We start from the raw sequence: 24,521 nt of genomic DNA on the forward strand, positions 1-24,521 counted from the left end.
CTCCAAGATTACACCTGTCAATTCTGTGGGAAAACCTGCAGGGCACATATTGGGCTCCTCAGCCACTTAAAAATCCACCAATGAACCTCCATGGCAGACATCACCCTCGCATCGAGGGATAGCTGAAGAAGAATATGTTGCACATTAATTTGTCCATGTAGACCCAGCTGGTGCACACTAAAAATTCCTTAGGGTGCTCTAACATAGTTTATAGCATTAACATGTAGTTAGTGCGCATCAGCTGGGTCTACACAGACTAATTCAAGTGCCACACATTAGTGTGCTTTAGACAACACATCCATGTAGAATCATTACCCCCTATGTAGACAAGCCCATAGTGTGAAATTTCCAGTGTTTAAATCAGTATTTATACAATGATACTAGGATCTAAGCTACTGTTAGTGTATTGGGCCCAATATACTTTAGAACGGTTATTTTTACAGGAACAAAAGTAATACTGATTTGAAGCTGGTCTCAGAAGAATCATCTCAGCTAGCACATGGAAGCTCTTTTGAAGAGGTCTAGAAAAAGCTGGAAGCATATTGCAAAGATTGGCTTGTACTTTTCCTACACGGAGTAGGTCAGATTCTGCTCCCGGTACACTGGTATAAATCTGGAATAATTTCATTAAGGTCAATTCAGTTACTCAGGGTTTACACGAGTGTAACAGATTAGAATAGAACTTTCGGCTTTATTAATGGCTGCACATTTCCTGCTTTTTTCTTTTCAGAAACCTATCTAAAATGTGCATTTGACTCTTTGCTGTAACACTCATTAGTAGTTCCTTCTGTGACAGATATGACAATATCCTGCAACATTCTGGACAAATCTTAAGGAATTATGATGAACATTACTGTATTAAGTTTAATACCTTTGGGGTCCATTGTATTAAAAATGCAGTTGTGTATGTGTTATTGTGGAGTTGTATGTAACTCCTCTAGGAGACTGACTAATGCAATTTCTGGGAAGGATTAGGAACTTCAAAGCACCAAAAAGACAATACATATGAAGTGGGTTTCCTAGGAAATACTTGGGATAAGGAGAATGCAAATAATCCACCTCAGAGTCTATCGTTTTAAAGCTGGCCTTGAGAAAAACCCATTCTCTACTAATTACCAGCTTCTGGAAACTCCAGATCAAAGACCCCTGAACTATATAAAGGATGGACTAAACTCTTCATGAGTGTGCTAGTTCTGAGATGAGGCTGTAATGCAGTGGTCTCCAACCTTTTTACACCCAAGATCACTTTTTGAATTTAAGAGCAACCCAGGATCTACCCCGCACCTTCCCCAAAGCCTTGCCCTGCTCATTCCACCCCCCCCCCCCCCGTCACTCGCTCTCCCACACCCTCACTCACTTTCACTGGGCTGGGGTAGGGGTTTGGGAGGGGGTGCTGGGGCCAAGGGGTTTGCAGTGTGGGAGGGGGCTCTGGGCTGAGCCTGAGGCAGGGGGTTGGGGTGCAGGAGGGGGTGACGGGTGCAAGCTCTGGGAGGGAGTTTGGGTGCAGGAGAGGGCTCCGGGCTGGGGCAGAGTGTTGAGGTGCAGGAGGGGGTTTGGAGTGCTTGCTCTGGGAAGGGGCTCAGGGCTGGGGAAAGGGCTTGGGATGCAGGAGGGGGTTCGGGGTGCAAGAGGGGGGTATGGGGTGCTGGGTCCGGGAGGGGGCTCAGGGCTGGGATGCAGCCTTTCGCCGGGCGGCATTTACCTTGGGCTGCTCCCAGGAGGCGGCACAGCGAGGCTCAGGCAGGCTCCCTGTGTACCCCGGTCCCACGCCACTTCTGGAAGGGGCCAATGCGCTGCTGCAGCCCCTGGGGGGAGGGCAGGTGGCACATGGATCCGTGCACTGTCCCTATGTGCAAGCACCGCCCCCTCAGCTCCCATTGGCCACTGCTCCCTGTTTCTGGCCAATGGGAGCTATGGGGGCGGTGCTTGCAGGCAGGAGCAACGCGTGGAGGGAGACCCCTGCCCTCCCGCCCCCGGAGCCGCGCTGGCAGCCCCACTGTGCCGCCGGAGATCGCGATCGACTGGTTAGTGACCACTGCTGTAATGGAATTTGTGACGAAGAAGAGAGCCCTCTGTGGGGTTTGAAGGACTAATTTCCTGACAGACCCCCTGATGGAGTTGAGGTGATGATCTCCATTTTCTCTGTAATGCTTTTATCCTAACAATAAATAAGCTTGGATAGAAAGAACTATGTGGTATCTTAACGGTGGCCAATTACACTGTTGTTAGTCTCTGAAGAGAAAGCAAAGAGGGCTGCTCATGCAGTCTCACTTTGCCGGTGAATTTACAATATAACCAGGGAGCTGTGCAGCCTGGAAATACCCTGGTCAGAAAGGAGAGATGCATCTCCACCCAAGAGAGGCAACAGCTGGGGAGCCAGAAGCCTAGACTGGGTGCCCTTCCCGGACCATCGAGGGGGAATACAGGTGCAAGTGCCCTGAACTATGACATCTTCTATTATTTTATTCCCAATTATTATCACTTCTAGTGTGGAAACCCATTTTGCCTAACAATTGTTTAAACTTATGCAGTACCCAAGTTTTTTTAAATTGAATGAATGTACATGGATCAATTCTATCCATATCCTCTGATACAGTTGCTATTGGCTGTGGCCCTTCTGTTTGTCTGTAGGATTGCACTTATGGGGGTTGGTATCATATGTCTCAGAATCCACAGCCTGTTACTCTGAGCCAGTGTCTGTAAATAAATACAATTTGCAACTCTCCCTGAAAGTGTCCAGAGTCCAACAGGTGTGCCAGTCATTAATGACAGGATTAGTTATTGTGTGTAATGCTTTTTTTTTTTTTTGGTTCCTATAGGGTGCCTAGTGACCACTGTAGGGACAAATCCTAACAATAATAAAAATAAAAATATACAAAAACGTCCAGACTACATGGAACTCTAAATCCTAAAATGGAGTAGCTCTTCTTAATAACAAGAATTCATCTTACTTGGATGGAGTTTCACTGTATTTGTTAAGGAATGCATTATTTTGAAAACTACAAGAGTATTTCTACAGTAACTCCAAGAATCTCTCTCCTGATCAGGTTACATTTTTCCTTCTAGAAGTGATATTTTTCTTTGAATTTCCTTTTTTTAAGATTTCAGAAAAAATAAATTCCACTGGATGAACTGGAAAGTCATGTTTAGTCCCATTTTAGAGATTTTTGTGAAAGGAAGGAATCCCAATGAATAACTAAGTAAAATCACTGTCTCTTTATTTGCAAAAATACCACCCACTCTACTGCCTTGATTACAATCAGTTAATAGAACAATTAACTTTCTGAGGGTTTTTTGTTTGTTTCAAAAGCCTTGCATCTTACTCTGAAGGCTACAAATTCAGTCTCTGATGGACTGCTCAAAGGGCCTCTTGTGTGAGAACAGTTTGATACTGAAAAATTGCGCTTTCAGACACTGACAACAAAAGTACCTCAGTAAAGCTTGTAAAGTTGTTTTCAAATCTAAGTGAACTGTGGTCTCAATTTTTCTGGGCTCAGAGGCAAGAACACACCCTATTGATACACAGCAATGTGCTTTAAGGCAATAGTAAAGCTTTCACTTTACTTGTTTTTTAAATTTTCTTATCAGAAAACTAGGGCAATAAAACACAGTCTAGTCAATATTTAAACATCTGACACATTTAGATAGAATTCTGAACTGAACCTTTGAGTCACAGAACAAAATTCTGTTTAGATTGTGGGACATCATGTCAAGCCAAATTCAGATGATAATTCCTTTTTATTACTATACTCCCTAGGAGGAAGCCCACAGACTAATGACAAAATCTTCTTAGTGAGGCATGTACAAGGAAAATTTGTTTCACAGTGAATATTATATTATGTCCAAATATAATATTAACCTCTACTAAAAGCTATTTTCTTCCAGTTGCTGTATGAAAAGTCATTTCATTTCCCTATTTTCCTGTGGAAAATATGTACCTAGTGCCCCTACCAATTCATCAAAATACTCAAAGATTCTCCCACCCCCACATTCAATCCTTTTGGGAGCCTACTATGACATTTCATTTTAACAAATTCAAATTCAAACACTTCAAAAATGCTCTATGACTGGGCCATTTTCTCCCTGAAAAGCTGCCAGCTTTACTATCAGGACTACGGCTGTCAATTAATTGCAGTTAACTCACACAATTAACTCAAAAAATTAATCGCGATTAAAAAAATTAACAGCGATTAATCGCACTGTTAAACAATAGAATACCAATTGAAATTTATTAAATATTTTTGGATGTTTTTCTACATTTTCAAATATATTGATTTCTATTACAACACAGAATACAAAGTGTACAGTGCTCACTTTATATTATTTTTATTACAAATATTTGCACTGTAAAATGATAAACAAAATAAATAGTATTTTTCAATTCACCTCATACAAGTACTGTAGTGCAATCTCTTTATTGTGAAAGTGTAACTTACAAATGTAGATTTTTTTTTGTTACATAACTGCACTCAAAAACAAAACAATGTAAAACTTTAGAGCCTACAAGTCCACTCAGTCCTACTTCTTGTTCAGCCAATCACTAAGACAAACAAGTTTGGTTACATTTACGGGAGATAATGCTGCCTGCTTCTTATTTACAATATCACCTGAAAGTGAGAACAGGCATTCGCATGACACTTTTATAGCCGAAATTGCAAGGTATTTACGTGCCAGATATGCTAAACATTCGTATGCCCCTTCATGCTTCGGCCACCATTCCAGAGAACACGCTTCCATGCTGATGATGCTCGTTAAAAAGAAAAATGCATTAATTAAATTTGTGACTGAACTCCTTGGGGGAGAACTGTACGTCTCCTGCTCTGTTTTACCCGCATTCTGCCATATATTTCATGTTATAGCAGTCTCGGATGAGGACCCAGCACATGTTCGTTTTAAGAACACTTTCACAGCAGATTTGACAAAACACAAAGAAGGTACCAATGTGAGATTTCTAAAAATAGCTACAGAACTCGACTCAAGGTTTAAGAATCTGAACTGCCTTCCAAAATCTGAGAGGGACGAGGTGTGGAGCATACTTTCGGAAGTCTTAAAAGAGCAACGCTCTGATGCGGAAACTACAGAACCCAAACCATCAAAAAAGAAAATCAACCTTCTGCTGGGGGCATCTGACTCAGATGATGAAAATGAACATGCGTCGGTCCACTCTGCTTCGGATCGTTATTGAGCAGAACCCGTCATCAGCCTGGATGCATGTCCTCTGGAATGGTGGTTGAAGCCTGAAGGGACATATGAATCTTTAGCGCATCTGGCACGTAAATATCTTGCGACGCCGGCTACAAGAGTGCCATGCGAACGTCTTTTCAGGTGACACGGTAAACAAGAAGCGGGCAGCATTATCTCCTGCAAATAGTAACCAAACTTGTTTGTCTGAACAATGAGGAGTCCTTGTGGCACCTTAGAGAATAACAAATGTATTTGGGCATAAGCTTTCGTGGGCTAAAACCCACTTCATCAGATGCAGATACAGACTAACACGGCTACCGCTCTGAAACTTGTTTGTCTGAGTAATTGGCTGAAATAGGACTGAGTGGCCATGTAGGCTCTAAGGTTTTACATTGTTTTGTTTTTGAATGCAGTTATTTTTCATACATAATTCTACATTTGTAAGTTCAACTTTCATGATAAAGAGATTGCACTACAGTATTTGTATTAGGTGAATTGAAAAATACAATTTCTTTTGTTTTTTTTACAGTGCAAATATTTGTAATCAAAAACAAAGTGAGCACTGTACACTTTGTATTCTGTGTTGTAATTGAAATCAACATATTTGAAAATGTAGAAAACATCCAAAATATTTAAATAAATGGTATTCTATTGTTGTTTAATCGCACGATTAATCACGATTAATTTTTTTTAATCGTGATTAATTTTTTTAATTGCATGACAGCCCTAATGGGAAGATAACCAATTGATAGTCACTGAATTTGTTTGCCTTTCCAGCATGTGATATGATGAATGCTGATTGGATTCCTACTGCAGTTAAAAAATATTTGCCATTCGCAGGAAATCTTCTACCACACAAAGAATCCCAAAGCACTTCACATGTGAGTCCAGTCCTGCAAGATACTAAGCACCCTTACTTCTGAACAACAAATACGAAAAGAGGTTGTTCCGTATCTCATATCATCAGGCCCTACACAAACAAAGCAGCAATGAAATGCAGCCACCTCTGAGGTGGAGGGTGGCAATGAACTGTCATTCAATAAACTACTACACAGCATGACAAGAATGGACATTTTTGCAAAAGGCAACGGGGAACATCCTTACTCTTACGGAAATGGCCAGAGGATCACTAAGGTTCATGTTGAGTAGATAGCAACTTTGTTTTCATTTGAAAGACTTTAACCCCGGCAACTCCCTGGTAGCCAGTTTTTCCTATCTCAGAGGTGTAAAGCTCCAGGACAATGCTGTGATTTACACCTGTGGGTTTAAGGAGTCTTTGCCTACCTACAGTGCTTAGACGCTGTTACCCCGCAGAAGAAATATCAGTTTTTTCAACTCTAGCTGAAGTGGCGGGGGGGGGGGGGGGGAAATGGTACACAGCAGTATAACTTCACCCAAAGCATGAACTATCATTCTCATGGCTTCAGCATTTTGGAATCTCATTAAGGATATTTCAGGTTAATATCTTCATCAACTGACTGCTGAGCATTTGTGACTTAAAGGTTCAGTAAAACCTCAGTTTCTCTCCCTATAATAACCAGGAGTTATGGGGTAGTAGCCACTGTCAACAGTGAATTTAATTTTTATGTTCCAACTACTTTGCTGCTTACTTGAAAACCTATTAAGTCTAAATGTAAAGTGCTTCCATTTCAGTTTATCTAGTAATTTATTTATAAAATATGGTATTATGATATCAAACCTGGACTTTTAAATGTTCTCAATTAAGGTTAAATTGTTAAAGCTAAGAATGCACTCAACTGAAATTAGTTTTCAGGTGCAAGCCTCTAGGTAGATTAGAGACAATTTAACTTAGAGGACACTTTGAATGATAGAACCAAACTTTATTTAAGGGGAAAATGATCAGTTAAGCAAAACAGGCATACAATTACCATTTATACTGATGCAACAATTATACTCACATTAAAAGATGGAATGGTGCATCATTGGGTGATCAGACCACTGACAACAGAATGAAGTATAATCCTGTAATCTAACGGTACCTTTTGGTGTTAATTTGCGCTCTCCACAATTTAGCAAGGCTACTCCTGTTATATTCCATTTTAATACTAATTAACACTAAACCTAACTATTATAAAACCCTATATTTAGTGCCCTACCAAATTCATGGTCCATTTGGGTCAATTTCACAGTCACAGGATTTTTAAAATAATAAATTTCATGATTTCAACTATTTAAATCTGAAATTTCACGGTACTGTAATTGTAAGGGTCTTGACCCACAAAGGAGTTGTGTGGGTGGATGGGGTTTTGCCAGGTTATTGTAGGAGGGTTGTGATACTGCTACCCTTACTTCTGCACTGCTGCTGGTGGCGGCGCTGCCTTCAGTGCTGGGTGCCCGGCCAACAGTCACCGCTCTCCAGCCGCCCAGCTCTGAAGGCAGTGCAGAAGTAAGGGTAGCAATATCGCGACCTCCCCCCCCAAAATAACCTTGTGACCCCCCTGCAACTCCCTTTTGGGTCGGGACCCCCATTTGAGAAACACTGGTCTCCCCTGTGAAATCTATATAGTATAGGGTAAAAGCACACAAAAGACTAGATTTCACAGGGGGAGACCAGATTTCATGGTTGTGAATTTGGTAGGGCCCTAACTATATTCTAATTTCCACCACCTTTTCATTGGCTCTTTACATTACACATAATTTAAATTAACATCTGCACCAATATCCTTCCATGCTATCAGTTCAGATAGCATTTTAATAAAATATTCAAAATTCTCTAAACCCTTGTTAAAAACTCTGCTAGAACCAGTTATAACCAGAAACACAGCCACAACATAACCTTGAGTCATTTCCTCACTAAATTAAATTTTCCCATCTTCCTGTCTCCAACTTATCTCTAACTTTTACTCAAACTAACAAACTCAATTTCCCATACTCCTCTATACAGTACTTAACCTAACTTAACCAAAACCTAATTTCTACTTATTTCTCAACCTAACATCCTATAGGCTACAAATGTTTTATGTAATAAAAGTTTTCTAAAAATGTTTTTCCTGACAGTGAACATGACAATATATTTATATAGTGAACATTAAAGTGTACATTAATTTGAAAAGGACACCACATCAAGATGATTTAGGCTAAAAATTAGCTTTGGTAAGAACAAGGTTTTACAAACTAAAGCAGAAATATTGTAACTACAGTTTTGTTTCAAATTTCAATGGAAACAGTGATTTGGATTTAAATGTTGCCTTATAGTGATTCCAACCCAAAATATCTCAGGTCAGAGCTATTACACAAGAATCAAAGTCAAACTGCCCACAGGCAAAAGTAAAACTGACTAATCAGTTTTCATCAACCAATCTGAGAGAAATGCTCAGAGCAAATAACAAGCATTATTGTTTTTTGGCTTTTTAATAAATTAGGTTTCCCTAATCTTAAGATGTTACTGATAACAGGTAAAGATTTTCTTAAATATGAGTTTTAATTGGACAGCATCTCTTTAGTTATATTGGCTGATCCAATTGCTTTATAACCACAGTTCACATTTGTTTTTTTTTTTTTAAATAAGTAAAACTTCTTTATTAAGAAGAAAAGGTGTGTTTTAGGTTGTTCTTATCTCATCTCTTCCCACTTGTGTTTACATAGCCATATATTTTAAAACAAAAGTGATATTTTAAAACAAGTTATAACTGGGACAAATTATGCATGACACTGAGCAATACCTGGTATATTCCAGGTTCGCGTCATCATACTTAGGGAACCACATGCACTAATACCGTTTCTGCTCCCAATTTCCCCATGAAGCCCAAATGACTTCAATTGCAATAAAACAGGACTATATCTATGACTTGCAGAGCATTACAGCAAGACCCTTTACTGCAGTGATCCCCAACGCGGCGCCCGCCGGGGCATTTATGGGCGCCCGCCTAGTGCCCAGCAGGGGAGAGAAGCCGCGGCCCCGTGCCTGCTGGGGACAGAGTACTCCGGGGCTGCGGGCGCCAGTGTTCTCTGTCCTTGCGGCTTCTCTCTTCTCTCTGGATTCATATATTATGAATATGATGTTTTTTATATTATTTAATGTACAAATACAAAATAAGCCTTGAAAAATTGTTGGCGCCCGCCACACTCCTCTGAAAACATGAATGTGCTACTGACCACAAAAAGTCTGGGGACCACTGCTTTACTGCTTATGCACAGACTCTAGCTTCTTGGAACAGTGAATTAGAAACGTTTCCCTGTGAACAGAGCTTTTTGTTTTGCCTGTGTTCACAATGCTCTGAATCTTTCAGTAAGAGAGTACTTTTTAATCACTTTAATGACTTCATTTCACATGATGCAAAGATCTCCATGATAACCAGAAATACTCACTCATGTAACGGAAGGTCTCCTCAGCAAGGACAGGAGAGATGGTTTGGGGGACATGGCTATAGCGGGAGGGGGCCTGGAGCCAGTCTTGGTTGTCATATGGATACAGAGTGTCCGCTCGCAGCTTATACTGTGGTAGCTGTTCTTCCAGCATGTTCACCAGTTCTACTTCAGGAAGGTCCTCATTGGAGCAGACATCTAAAGATGAACATGTGCCATGAAACCAAAGCAAGCACATTACTATTAAATCTGCTATTTTAAAAACCCACAGATTTGAAAAGAATTGTTCTACATAGGAGGGATTACACAAGGATATTTCACTTTGACCAGCAAATGAATTTGCACTAGTAGCATGATTTTTTAATATTAGTATTTGCAATATCCTTATTCTCCTTAATTGATCCCTTTACTTCTAGTGAATCTAGCAGACTCACTGATTCTCATTGGCTTCCTGGCTCTGACATACTTAAGTTTTATTATTTGTTTTTATGTCTGGCTATTAGCTCTCAAAGTCCATCACAGCTCTCCTAACTTCCATGTTTCATTTTACCTGCTATAGGTTGTACTACCTTCTGTAGGCTTTACTCTGGCTGCATTTCCCTTTTTGGAAGGAAATCTGTTTGTCTTGAATATCCTCTTGCACCTTTCAATTTAACCACACTTTTTTCTTGCCTTTCAGTTTCTCTCTCAGTTTAGTGATGCATATCCCTTCTGTGACACCCTAATGGTAGAATACATTTCATTTATTTAAAAACTTAGCTTTTTTTTTTTTTTTTTTTAAACCATGAGAAATGTTATGGATTGGAGTGAACATGTGGAGTGACTCCTCCTCACCCCCCAAAATGGAGGGCAGTTTCTAATTCTATCTTTGTATTCCACCAATAGAAAAATGAAAGGAAAGCACCTAGTAGTATATTACATTTAGATACCATCATTTAAAGGACAAGTACTCCTAGTTCAGAGGTGTCAGAGCTTTTCAGCCTGAGTGCCAAATGTATTTCAAAAGGAACACAATCAAGACATAGGGACAGATTCTCTGTCTTGTTCTGGTCCCTTTGCACTGTTCAAGGGAGGGGAAACGCAAGAAGCCTGCTGAAGAGTCTCCCTGCCCAGAGGTCAGACCCAATTAAGCTGACACCTGCTCTCCTGGGCATAAGGGATGGGAAGTGGCTGGGGCATGCTGTGCTCTGCCTATACCTAGCTAGCATAAGGTCCTTTGGGGACCATACCCAGCTGATGCAGAGAATCAAGTAGCTGTAACTGGTTGCTGTTTTTCAGTTTTTCTTTTTCACCTCTCCTGGGTTGCCCTGTGTGCGGGAGGGCAGCCATCCTTTGCCAGGCACTGGCCTAGACTGAGATACAGCCAACCAAGTTCCTATCCTGCTCCTCCTAGGGCTCTCACAGCCAGCAGGGAAGCAGGCAATGGAGCAGCTAGTACTACACTCTCCTCCCTTCCCTCCAATGCAGCAGGCAGCCAGCAGCAGCAGCAGCTCAGAGTACTCCCAGATCTTAACAGGACTTCTCCTGGAGTTACAGTGGTGGACCTGGGAGGCAGTGCCCGTGAACTCCCTCCTTCCTGGTGGCAGGCCTGATTCAAACATGTCAGTTTATAAGTCACAGGGCATACATAACTGAGGGTACACATTTTCAATCCATAATCAAATACAAGTTTTCTTCTCAGGGACAGTCTTCCTTAAGGGCCACATATTGGACACCACTCCACAGGCTGTCAGCTGAAGAGTTGTATTTATATTCCAACGTGCATTCTTTAGAAATCTCAAAGTTATATCAATGATTTCTGACATTTTTGAGGCACAACCTCCTCTGGGTTACAAATATGAAAAAAAGGCACAGAATTCAGGGGAGTCTGAATAAGTTACAGCAAAGAGATCCAAGAGGAAGGAAGGAACTTGGCCACAATTCTCCACTCACCATGAATGGGAAGGGAGAGGCAGCAGTGGCCTGGATTACGGTCAGGCTTTTTACCTGAAAATATAAAGTATTCTTACAGCTTCAACTATCACATTTGAAGCCACATCTTTCTTTTTCTGTCAATTCCCACCACTCCTTCAAAAATCACTTGGGGTCTCCAACACTCATTCATTCCATCCCTGATAAGAACAAACATTTATCTACTGGAGAAAAGTTTTATGTGGTGAGAAAAATATAATAATGGATGGTTTGGAAGGGTGGAGAATGAATTAATTTAGTTTATGAAGGATCTACTATTCTTGTTCATGTGAACTACTGGATAACTGCTTCACACAATTTAAAGCTGAGATCAGGGGTTTCAGGCTAGCTGCACTCAAAATACTCCATGAATTTGCAGTTGAGACTGGAGCTGCCCTTCCAACTTACCAGTGATGCTCTCCGGATCTCCGTGGTTGATATTCATGAGGGTTTCTTCACGCTTCAGTTATTTAGGAATGGCATTCTGTGTTCAGGTTGTGCATAGTCCCTTTCTTGCTTTGGTTGAAGGATAACTTTGGTTTGAAGTGAGATCCATCAAGCTACCTAGGCATTAATTACTCTGGTTTTCTTAACTCACTTCTACTGGCTGGGTTATATTCTTGGTTTGACACTTGATACTTCATCAGAGGTACAGATCAGTAAAAGTTTTATCTGACATACTGTGCAAGCTTCATGTGATGGTTTCTCTTAGATCAGCCATCATCTAGAAATCAAAGACATGGAATATGTTGGATTGTAATTTATATATTACATGCAAAGAGCAGCATGAAATGAACCAAAACAAAAACAAAATTCTCTATTAAGATAGTAAATCTCAGTTTTGGTAACTCACAATTCTCATCTGTTGCTGTCTACTCATTTCCCCTTCCAATAAAATATTTAATGTATGACCGGGTTGTTCACTGCTGTAGGACATTCTCTTTTGCCCTAAGACATGGCTGCTTCAGCTAAGTAGATTCCCTGCAGCCTCATAGACAAAGGGGTTTAAATTATTTTTCAAAGTACAGTAATGGTTTCTAAAGGGCAGGACTTAGTCATCTCTTTAGATACATCAAAACAACACTCTAGCAAACACAAAACTGTATGACTCTGCTCTTTAGTAAAATTATGTTAAAGGGAAAAAAATCAAGTGTGTGCCCTAACAGGAAAATCACATAATGGTTCACTGTAAAAATCTCACACAACTGGTTGTGCCTGCTTAGCAGCCCAGGTCTAAAATAGAAGTGATGTTACAGTTTAAGATTGAGGTGAACTGCCAGAACAGTTTAAGGAAGCCAAGCTTTTGCTGTCCTCTAGCCAGGATTGCTAGTTTATCATGTAAACTTACAAAAATAGCGATAGATGATACAGTCTAACTCAAAAAGCGAGGTCTCTGCATCCAAGCTCTTTTGCTAACTTCAGCAATCTGAAATTTTCTTGAAGTTGTAGATAAGTTTCAAGAATGCTTTCTAGATTTCCTCAAAGTCTCCCATTATCTACCACAGCTAGCACAGATTTGACTTGCTGTCAGCAGTAACATCTCACTTGGCAGGATCAGAATAGACAATGCAGAAACTTCCTAAAGGGCGTCTGCCATTTCCTCTAGCTGTAGAATTTGGCTGCGGACCAAGAAAGGACCTTCATCCATTAAGGTTGATTCAGACTTGCCAGCAGCAATATCTACCTGCCTTGTGGTCCCTCCTGTTTTTAGGAATAGAGACACAGCTATTAGCTGCTTTAAAATAAAATAATAATATAATCCCAGTTGTTATCTATTACTGCAGATATTTACTTAATAAAATCATCAGTAGTTAATTTTCTAGGTAGATTTCAGAAGTGCCCATCACTTTTCAGTATTTCCATAGCTGGGATTAGTGCTGGTATCTTATTTCATGGAGGCTGTCATTTAAATAGGTTGCAGAAGGAAGCCTAGTATCATCATATATAAAACATGATTTATAGAACATTCTGCAATGCCAGGGGATGGACTAGACCAGCGGTTCTCAAACTGTGGCTCGGGACCCCAAAGTGGGTCATGACCCCATTTTAATGGGGTCACCAGGCCTGGCTTAGACTTGCTGGGGCCCAGGGATGAAGCCTGAGCCACACCACCCCGGGCCAAAGCCCAAGCCCGAGGGCTTCCACCCTGGGTGGTGGGGCTCAAGTTACAGGCCCCCTGCCTGGGGCTGAAGCCCTTGGGCTTAGTCTTTGGACCCCCTGTCCAGGCCAGTGAAGTTTGGGCTTTGGCCCCCCCCACACACCTGGGGCGGCAGAGTTTGGGCAGGCTTAGGCTTCGGTCCCCCCGCTCCTAAGATCATGTAGTAATTTTTGTTGTCAGAAGAGGGTCGCAGTGCAATGAAGTTTGAGAACCCCTGGACTAGACGATATCCATAATAGGTCTTTTGCAGCACTGATTTGATTGCTTAGTGAGCTGACTGCATTAAGGGTTTGAGAATTTAAAACATTTTGAAAAGGTATATTTTTAAAAACATGGCTGTTACATTAACTCAACAGAAATGCCACTTAAAAAATGTTGAAAGTCTCAGATTTCCTGTGTACTCAAGTTATGAGGCAATTCCTTAATTTATTTACATTAGACCATCAAGATGGCCATTTCTTTTCTGATTGCAAATGAGCTAAGAGTCGAGATCTCTTAAAAAAGCTGTACTCTAGAGACCATAACACCTATCAATTGCTATTATACAACAGAGCAAAAAGATGCATCAAGCAAAACTGATGTAATATAAAATACATCTATTTATAATGCAAATAGGTCAAAAGTTTAGTCTCATATGTAATCTAAAAAATTAGCAAAGCGATATCCCAAGGCTTGCTCGATTCCTGCAGTTTGATCCTCTTTACTTTACTTGTTTCCATAAATCATCATCATGAATTTTGTTGGGTCGCCCCATCTCAAAAAAGATATATTGGAACTGGAAAAGGTTCAAAAAAGGGAAACACAAATGATTAGAGGTATGGAGCAGCTTCCATATGAGGAGAGATTAATAAGATTGGGACTCTTCAGCTTGGTAAAGAGATGACTAAAGGGGCGGGGGGATATGACTGAGGTCTATAAAATCATGACCGGTGTGGACAAAGTAAATAAGAACTAGGGGTCACCAAATGAAATTATAGGCAGCAGGTTTAACACAAACAAAAGGAAGTATTTCTTCACACAACGCACAGTCAACCTGTGTACTCCTTCTCATAACACAAGAACTAGGGGTCACCAAATGAAATTATAGGCAGCAGGTTTAACACAAACAAAAGGAAGTATTTCTTCACACAACGCACAGTCAACCTGTGGAACTCTTTTCCAGAGAATGTTGTGAACTGAGAGTAGGCTCAACACTGCTAGAAGTGTCACCTGAATTGCACATTCAGTACCACAAAAAGCCAAGCTGACCTCCTACAATACTTATAACCTAATGGAAGAGACTAAGATAACAAAATGTTTTTTCACTGACTGAGCAACGTTATTCATCAAATGTTTCAAAACGGTCCACCACATTTTCTCTGCTGTATGAAGTTTGGCATTTTTTATCTAAAACATGCACACCAACTTCAAACTCTCAATGGATCTTAACTCAGCTATGAGCCTGAAATACCCAAATACACACAGATTTCGCATCAAGCAGTTTACCTGCCCCTAAAAAATTCCCCAAACTTTGGCCAGATCTTGTAACCTTCACTTATGAGTAGTCTCATTCAACTCATTGGCACTACTCACATCACCAAGGTCCGCAAGACTGGGCCTTTTATGTGTAGATGTCAGCAGAGCGATACCGCTCTAAGAGAAACTGCCAACACTTCTCCCCTTGGCCCCAACTATCAACTCCCAAGGAGCGCTCATAGGTTCAAGATAATTAATAGAGACCTAAACACTGTTAGAGTTAAGGTATGGCTACACTTGCAGCTGTACAGCGCTGCGAGTTAAACCCGCCTTCGTACAGCTGAGTAGGGAAAGCGCTGCAGTCTGTCCGCACTGACAGCTGCCAGCGCACTGGCGTGGCCACATTTGCAGCTGCACTGGGAGCGGTGCATTATGGGCAGCTATCCTAGCATTCATGTGACTGCAACATGCTTTTCAAAAGGGAGGGGTGGGGTGGAGTGAGACAGGGAGTGGGGGGGGGAGAGAGAGTGGGTTTTGGGGTGCTGAGAGTGTGTCAGCACCCTGCCTAGCAAGTTCCGACCCCTCTGCCCTCCCTGCTTCTCATTCACTCACTCAAAGCAAACAGCAAAATCTTTGCTTTTTCTCTCTGGTACGGAGTTTTGAACCTGCACTTCCACATTCCTGGAGCCATCACAACAATGAGAAGAATGGCCACTTGATAAGGGGATTATCACAACGCAGCAAGTTAACTCCTCGTTCACACTGACACCCGGGAGTTGTAGCCACTACGCTGCATCTCTTATTCCTCTCGGGGAGGTGGAGTACCTGTAGCACTGTAGCCAGGGAGATACAGCGCTGTACGTGCCTTGCCAGTGTGGACGGGGAGTGAGGTACAGTGCTCTGGGCAGTTTTATTGCGCTGTAACTCGCAAGTGTAGCCAAGGCCTTAGTTTGTTCTTGCCATTAATTACTTTTTTGTGTCCAATTAAAAGTCTTCATTTTGACTTTGAAACAAAAAATTAATTATATTAGGCTGAACACATGTTGGCTACTACAGCAATTTGTGACACTTCTTTCAAAAAGTATTGATTTTTAGCTGAACATTATTGATATCTATTTCAAAACTGCTGCCATGGTTAAAGCAGTGACTTCAGCTTTGGATAACATAAAGCATTAACACAAGGTTATTGGAACATCAGGGGCCTGCTTTGCTCCTATTGGGTAAACGTGGCTAGGGTGAAACAGGGAGCAAACTCATTTATTTAAGCTTGCACCTGTTTGCTAATCAGAAGTGCTTTAAGGAGGAGAGGGAGTTGCTGGAGAGAACTGTCCAAGTTGGTATGACTGTGACTTCTGCTCTCCAGCTTCTTGGAATGCACTTGTATGTTTAATAAAAAGTTAAAGCAATTGTTGAAGGTACATTGCAAAGAAAGGGAGGGGGGAAGGGATTTGTGCCCCTTTATGGCTTCTTTATTATTTAAGCCAGCCTGAAAGATTTTTCCCCTCACAAGATTTTCCATTTTAGGACTATCAAGTCTAGTCTTCCCTGTGTAGGAAGTTCTTTTGAATGACTCAGATGGGTAGTATCAAACCTTAAATAAAAGAAGGGTGTTTTGAATCCTTAAAGATTTCCCCCCTCCCGCCCCCCACAAATAGATAAATAGGTGTTAAAAAAAGAAAATGAATATAACATGCTTGGTATCAGCAATACTAATGCTTGGTATCAGCAATACTAATTCTTTAGTCACCCATCAGGCTACACAAGATCTAATTGTTCCAACTTAAAAATAATAAAAAGGAGAAAACCTTTCAAGCCTTCTTTATATAAACCAATTGTAAAAATAGTAAGGAGGACAAATCTGTTTTCCCCATTTGCAAGTGATCTTACAGAAAATCCACAGGGTTTGAGTTAGTTTTATTCTCAGTACACAGTGACAGTTTGTAGTTAAAACTAAATACTTGATTTCTCCATTTTTTTGCCACCACCTTTTAGTGTTCGTTTTCCCCAATCCTACATAGCCACCATCTGCCACTACCTCTTGTAAAACAACTCCTCCCTACGGCCTTTCCCATTACGGAGAATGCAGACATGTCAAGAAATACAGGCAGCAAGAGCACCCAGGCTGCACTTATGCTTTAACAATGGGTGCATATCCCTTTCATATACACTACTCTGCCCTCCTCCAGGTAATATACATCACTACAAGCACCCTCTAGCCAGCTGGGCTGAACGCAGCTTCTTTACTGCCACATTACGGGTAAATATACATCTAAAAGCCTTGAAATCTCTAAGCAGAGTTTCCTTACACCAAAGAGTTAGTAAAAGAGGGGAGACGTCAAACTGCGGAAACTTTTAAAAGCCAAACAAGCAAACAACACAGCTTTCATTGGCTTTCACAGCTCTGACCCATGACCCCTTCCCAGTCATGCCCCAATCACTTCAGAAATGCTGCCAAAGGAACAAATTTAGTCTCATGACGGAGACTAAAAAGCCCTGGTTAGTTATAAGAACAGACCAATACAACTACTAGTTTTGAATACTGATAAACCCTGAGGCTAGTAACAAATCCATTTAGAATTATAAGCCCATATATAATGTAACCCTGCCATGTGACTGCATAAACCAAAGTCTGTACTCCTAGCTCCTCTCCACAGTAATCATGCATAGTGCATGCTGTTTATTACATTGCAATAATGAGACAAGTTAATAGGAGCATAAACATGTGACTGTTAGATTGTTCCCCACGAAGTATCACCCCAGGAAGGAAAAAGCACAGAAAACTGATTTGTATATGGAAGCAAATGAGCCACTGTGTTTAATACCCATTTTTGTGAGAACAGCTTATAAAACAGATTGTTATGCTTTTGTTTTTAGTCTTGATTACATATGCAGTTGTCATTTACAAAGCCAGCATTAGGTAAATGTATGGGACAGTGCGATCTAGAGGTCGTCACTGTGTCTCATTTATCTTAAATGAATGAGCTCCAAACTTTGGAAACAGTCTCCGAAACCAAGCATTTATGATGTCCCTTTATCAATATCTACAATATGTGAGCTTTTTAAGGACCTTCATATTGTTTGTGAGAGTCTATTTCTTACAAAAGTCTCACTCACTGAGTTGTCAAAATAGGCTCTGAAAAGTATTATGGAGAGATGCTAGTCATAACGTTTGAAACAAACTTCAATAACACTGCTCTACAGCCAAAATGCTTCTGAAATAAATGTAGTCAAACTTTACTAATTCTGGGTCACTGAGAACGAAAATGATGCTTAAAATTGTTGATTGGCTCTAGTTTTCAAGATATGCTATTGGGTCAGTATTTACGACCCTTGAGTTGGGAATGGCGGAGGATAAGTGAGTTATAAAGGGAAGGGATTTCAATTTAAACCAGAAATGACTAAAATACATCTTTGACTGGATCTATGAATAAATCTATGACTGGGTTTGGACAGTACTTGCTTTTTAGGCAAAACAATGAATGATGCAATCTGAAGCTGGTATTGCGTCATACATTATATGAATTGCATCATGTTATTCCTAGAAGTCATGGATGATGCAATCATAACGAAGCTTACATCACTCTGCTGAACAAATTGCCCTATATCAGCTCTAGAAATCATACGGTGTCGTGTTCTCTTATTTGTCAGTGTTTGATTTTGCAAAGGGACACATTTCTGTTTAGCCAAAGTGAGCAGAGATGCCTCGTACTTGTGTGAACAGTGCAGATAACTTCTGCTATGTTTGTGGTGAAGTGACTTTTGCATCACAAAAGCGCAGTATAACCACTATGGTTAAGAAAGCCTATCACCTTTATTTTGGCTGCAAAATTGGAGATCAGGACAAGAGGTGGGCCCCACACATATGCTGCAACACTTGTGCAACAAATCTTCGCCAGTGGTTGAACAGGAAAAGGAAATCTATGCCTTTTGCAGTGCCAATGATTTGGAGAGAGCCAACAGATCATACCAGAAATTGTTACTTCTGCATGGTGCCTCCAGTTGGGAAAGGTGTGTCAAAGAAGAAAAAGTGGACTGTGCATTATCCAAACATTCCATCAGCTATACACCCAGTACCCCATGGAGAAGGACTGCCGGTTCCTGATGCACCAGAATCATTCTCACTTGAGTCAGATGAGGAAGAGGAAGAGGATGAAACTTCTGGTCCTGAACCATCAATGTCACAGGACCCACATTTTCTCCCATCCTCCTCCTCTGAACCACACCTCATAATACAAGGTGAACTGAATGACCTTGTCAGGGATTTGGACCTACCCAAGAGTAAGGCAGAGCTGTTGGGCTCCAGCCTACAGCAATGGAATCTCCTGGCAGGTGATGTTAGGGTTTCCATGTTCCGTGACCGTCAAAAGGATCTTGTCCCATTCTTCTTCACGGAAGGTGATCTTGTAGCCTGCAACAACATCGATGGTGTGATGGCAGCCCTCAACATCGTTCACGATCCAGATGAGTGGAGACTGTTCATTGATTCATCGAAGACGAGTCTTAAAGCTGTTTTACTGCATAATGGCAATGTTTTGCCATCAATTCCAGTTGGTCATGCAGTCCATATGAAGGAAACCTATGACAACATGAAACAACTTTTGAGGTGCATAAACTATGACCAACATCAGTGGCAGCTTTGTGGCGATTTGAAGGTTGTTGCTCTCTTGCTTGGTCTGCAGACTGGATACACAAAGTACTGCTGTTTTCTCTGCGAATGGGATAGTCGTGCAAGAGATTCCCACTACATCAAGAAAGATTGGCCACTCCGACAGTCATTGGAGCCTGGGAGGAAAAGTGTTCAGCATCCACCACTTGTTGAATCAAGGAAGATTTTGTTACCACCCTTACACATCAAGCTGGGTCTGATGAAGAACTTTGTCAAGGCCATTGACAAAACACAAGCAGCTTTCAAGTACCTCCGTGGAAAATTTCCAAGGTTAAGTGAAGCTAAGATAAAGGAAGGTGTCTTTGTTGGTCCTCAGATTTGTGAACTTCTTCGAGATGATGCTTTTGACCATGCACTGCGTGGCAAGGAAAAGACGGCATGGAAAGCCTTCCAGTTAGTGGCAATAAATTTTCTCGGAAACAACAAGGCAGACAACTACAGGTTGTTGGTGGAAAACCTCCTCAAGGCATACAAAAGCTTTGGTTGCAACATGTCACTAAAGATACCTTTTTTGCACTCTCATCTAGATTTTTTTCCACCGAACTGCGGAGCAGTGAGCGACGAGCACGGCGAGCGATTTCACCAGGACATTGCAACAATGGAGAAACGCTATCAGGGCAAATGGAGCCCATCAATGCTTGCAGACTATTGCTGGACAGTGACAAGAGATGCTCCATTTAATGAATACAAGAGACAAGCCAAGAAGCGCCGAGTAGACACTGAATAGGACTAAACTATGTACAGAATAGTTTTTTGCCTTTTGTTTCATAATAAGTTTTATTTATATAACCCTTTTGCTGATTTTTAAAGTGTTACATAAACAGGACAGGTGAAATATTATTATGTAAAGCAACCATAAACACATGAAAAGACCTAGGTTTACAATTTATGATTAAAACTCTACTATCTACACAATATACATAGACATAAAATGTAAAAACTTAAATATCTTAGAAACAGTAGCCAATCAGTTGTTTTAATTGTCATATTTGAAATCAAAATACATAATAAATAGCACATTTTATCTCTGAAGCAGACGACTTCTCAAAAATTGTAGACCAGTGTAATTGTTTCCACATTCCCTCATGTCCTCAAGAAAATCTTGTTCATAGGTCAAATTCCACATGTGATCTGTGGTGTGAGGAGATTTTTTTTGTCAAAATTTGAGGGGAAACTGGGAAGTTGTTTCAGCTATGAACTTAAAAAAAAAAAAAAAAAGATACAATTCACTTTTGAAAAAAGTTTACTTGGAAATTACAACATATTTCAAAAGCCTTTTACCCTAGAAAGTACAGAATGTTGCATTGAAGAGCCCGTGATCGGATTAATGCAACTTTATACAAGTGGGTTGCAGGTCCAAGCCCTATCTGATTTTTCTCAGAAGAGGTGAACATTTTCTTACCTTTAATTGTTAATCCATAAAGACACACAAAAGTTATCCCCACATCTACTGTTGAGAAGTTGGCGTGTTTGCTTCTGCAGTTATTCACCTGTCAGTTGCATGCATGCAGTTCCCATGCAATTCAGCTCAACTGAATGTTTGTTTATGTCCACTGGCATGATATGGGCTTGCGTGCACTATAACTCTGAGTTAAGCCCCAGATGGACAAAAGCACTTCAAACATCTTTAGGATCTAGAGCTGGCCAGTTGTTTGCACCCTCGCTTTTGTGAGCAATAGCTTCTTTGCTTGTAAGCACAGCCTATTGAGAATATTCACACGTGTGCAACTGTGAATCGATCTAGATAAGTAAATTATGCACATCCTTTGGAAACATTTAACTGCACCTATGCTTTTTCTCAAGTCCAAGAAAACAAGGAGAAACAGGATATTAATAGCCATTAAGTGGATACATAACCTACTCCTGGGGGGATTCTGCGCCCATGCGGGACGCAGAATTCATAAGGCCCGCATTTTTCTGTGCTCCCTGCGCAGAAAAATGCAAACAAAAGTCAGCCGGGGGACACGCGCCTCTTCCGCAGCAGCCCAGGCAGCGCGTTTGTTCCAGTGTGCCTGGAGCAGCCTCAGAGATGGGGGAGGGGTGCTGGGCGTGCGTGCCTGCGTGATCACTGTCAGGGGTTGAGGTGGGAGACAGGGACGGGGCTGGGCGTACATGCTTGCCAACAAGCCAGAGAGAGAGAGAGAGAGAGAGAGTGTGACTCTCCTCCTCCTGGCTACTGCAGCTCACTGGCGTGTAAGGGTAGTGCTTTTTATTATGCATGAGGCAGGCTAGAGGCACAAATGTAGCAGCCCTGCCTGAGTTAATGGATTCATTCTCTGAGACACTAGCAGCCTGACTGTGTAGTTAGTAACATTGTTCAAGTTGCTGTTAATGGTTAATTGATCTCACTTTCCGAGGCAGAAATGTAGCACCTGACTTTTAATGTTAATGTTATTAATGTTTCTATTGTTACTTAACTGTTCCCATTCTCAGTCAATTCCCTCGGGAGCATAAAATCTGTGAAAGTTTTAAGGCCCCTATACTGCCAGAGTGATGTAAAGGAGCCTTATTATAAATGACAGTTAAGAGAATCCTCACCTAGGAAGATCTATGTGCTTTCTCACTTTTCCTGTGCCAAAGTGGCACAATGGAGTTAGATTACAGCTCAGGATTTATTTTACTTACCCATTAAAGCAAAAAAAAAAAAAAAAAAAAAAAAAAAAAAAAAAAAGACTGAGGGCAAATGAAACATTTACCAAGCAGCCTATAAAACGCCAGGACAATCAGAACCAAGTACTTCCCAAAGTACCCAGCCAGGTCCAGGACAATGATTAGCAAAACTGTATGGCTGTCATGTGTGAAAGTCTGAGCAATTTAAAATGACATTCAACTTTTTTTTTGGTTGGGGGTGTGTGTGTGAAGCTGTTTGGTGATGTGTAATGTAATTTAAATGAAAATCCAGGATTATAACTGTAATGCAGATTATTAGTTACCAAGTGTTTGTAATTTAACTTTCATGTGTTTAGGAAATGCTCAATACTTATTGTGACTTTTTTCTGTATTGTACTTTAAATAAATTACCAAAACAATTGAAACTGGTGTGATTATATTGCATTATTTTGACACATAAAATATGCAGAATTTTGAATTTTTTGGCGCAGAACCCCCCCAGGAGTAATAACCAATTAAACAACTGCAAACAAAGAGTAACTACTATGGAATGATGTCAGATTAGAGGGAGGTCTCAAGTGGGGTTCCACGGGGATCTGTTCAGGTCCAATGTCATTTAACATCTTTATTAACAACCTGGATGTAGGAATAGAGAGCATACTGATCAAATTTGCAGATGACAAAAAGTTAGGCAGGGTAGGGGTTGCCAACACTTTTGAATTTTAGCTCCATCAGCCAATCTTGATAAATTGGAGAACTGGGCTACAGACAACAAAATGAAATTCAACAAAGACAAATGTAAAGTGCTAAATTTACGGAAGAAAAACCAAATGCACAAATACAGAATGGGGGATAACTGGCTTGGCAACAGCACTGCTGAGAAGGATCTGGGAGCTGTGATGGATCACCACCTCAACATGAGTCAGCAACATGATGCTGTTGCAAAATAAATAAATAAATAAAAAGCAGCAATTTTAGGTTGCATTAACAGAGGCATAACATGCAAGTCACAGGAGGTGACAGTACTGCTCTACTCAGCACTGGTTAGATGCTGAAGATTCATCACAACACCTTACAATAAACCACTTTTTTTTCCCTTTGCATTTTTATTATTGATAGCATCAAAAATGTTTTTTTTCTCCCCATCTGTGCAGGATGGCACTTTAAATCTCTTCTAAATAAAGTAAGAGCAGAGCTACTACAGACTGTAGTCAACAGCATCAAAAGCACAGTGTTGCTCAAACAGCAGTCTAGTCAACACAAAGAAAATTACTTCCCATTCCAGAAACTCTCTGCAGCTTCTAGGACATCATGCAAATATTAAGCTACTGCATTGTCCAGACAGAGAAAGGCAAATCCATAAGCAGAACCCTGAGACATTTACTGAAATGTACCAGTACCACAGCATTTCATCTTATTGACATTTGTGGGGTTTCTTATTGCTTTAAAATAGCTTGCCATGACTTGGCATTTCCAGGGATTAGAACAGACAGTTCACTGTACAATACAACCCATCAAGAGTAATCACGCTCTATTTGTTTGTTGAGTGCAACTTGCTTTTCCAAGTTACAAATTTAGTTAGATTTATCCACCTAGAAATCACAGGAATACCCTATTTCCAACCTGGCTTTATAATACTTAACTTTGGCACAAACAGTTACCAGTTCTGGAATTTATATAAAGATGTCTCTTTTTGCACAATTTAACGTGTATAATTTTTTTTTTAAAAGGACTATTAAAGTTAATATCTGATGCAAGGGCCAGACAAGGTTGCTCATCTTCTCCATGATTATTTTATTCATGATATAGTTTCTATCCTCTTGTCTTCTTTTTCAGAAGCAGCATGGCACAAAAAAGTGATATATGACAAAAGGTAATTGAAATCTGTGACTAATACAGTTTAAAGAGAATGTCACAATTTAAATCCAACATTTGGGGATGGTTAAAAATAAATGGGCTGGGTTTTTAAGACATACAATAAAAAAAAATTACATACTTGAATTTTAACATTCACCTGGCAGTGATTGTCTCCTAGACATTATGCTAAGCGATGAAAACCCCGGGAGCAGCACGCGATGCAAAAGCCATTCTCCCGCATGGCCCCCTTTCCTTGACACCCTGTCCCCGGGCCCACACTACCCCTTACCCACTGTCCCCGCCCTCACGCTGCTT

At 40.7% G+C, this 24,521-nt stretch overlaps 1 protein-coding gene across 1 annotated transcript in view; it reads right to left on the reverse strand.

Annotated features, from left to right (window-relative positions):
- The window catches only part of TRAK2 (trafficking kinesin protein 2), a 64,556-nt gene that overhangs the window by 30,838 nt on the left and 9,197 nt on the right, over positions 1 to 24,521 (reverse strand). The window contains exons 2-3 of the mRNA XM_065413149.1: positions 11,869 to 12,184; positions 9,514 to 9,708 (exon numbers count right to left, since the gene is read on the reverse strand). Coding sequence (XP_065269221.1) covers positions 9,514 to 9,708; positions 11,869 to 11,905 — 232 coding nt within the window. The 5' untranslated portion in view covers positions 11,906 to 12,184. The remainder of the gene's footprint in view (positions 1 to 9,513; positions 9,709 to 11,868; positions 12,185 to 24,521) is intronic.

This window comes from Emys orbicularis, chromosome 11 (genome assembly GCF_028017835.1).
Source record: "Emys orbicularis isolate rEmyOrb1 chromosome 11, rEmyOrb1.hap1, whole genome shotgun sequence".
NCBI lineage: Eukaryota > Metazoa > Chordata > Testudines > Emydidae > Emys > Emys orbicularis.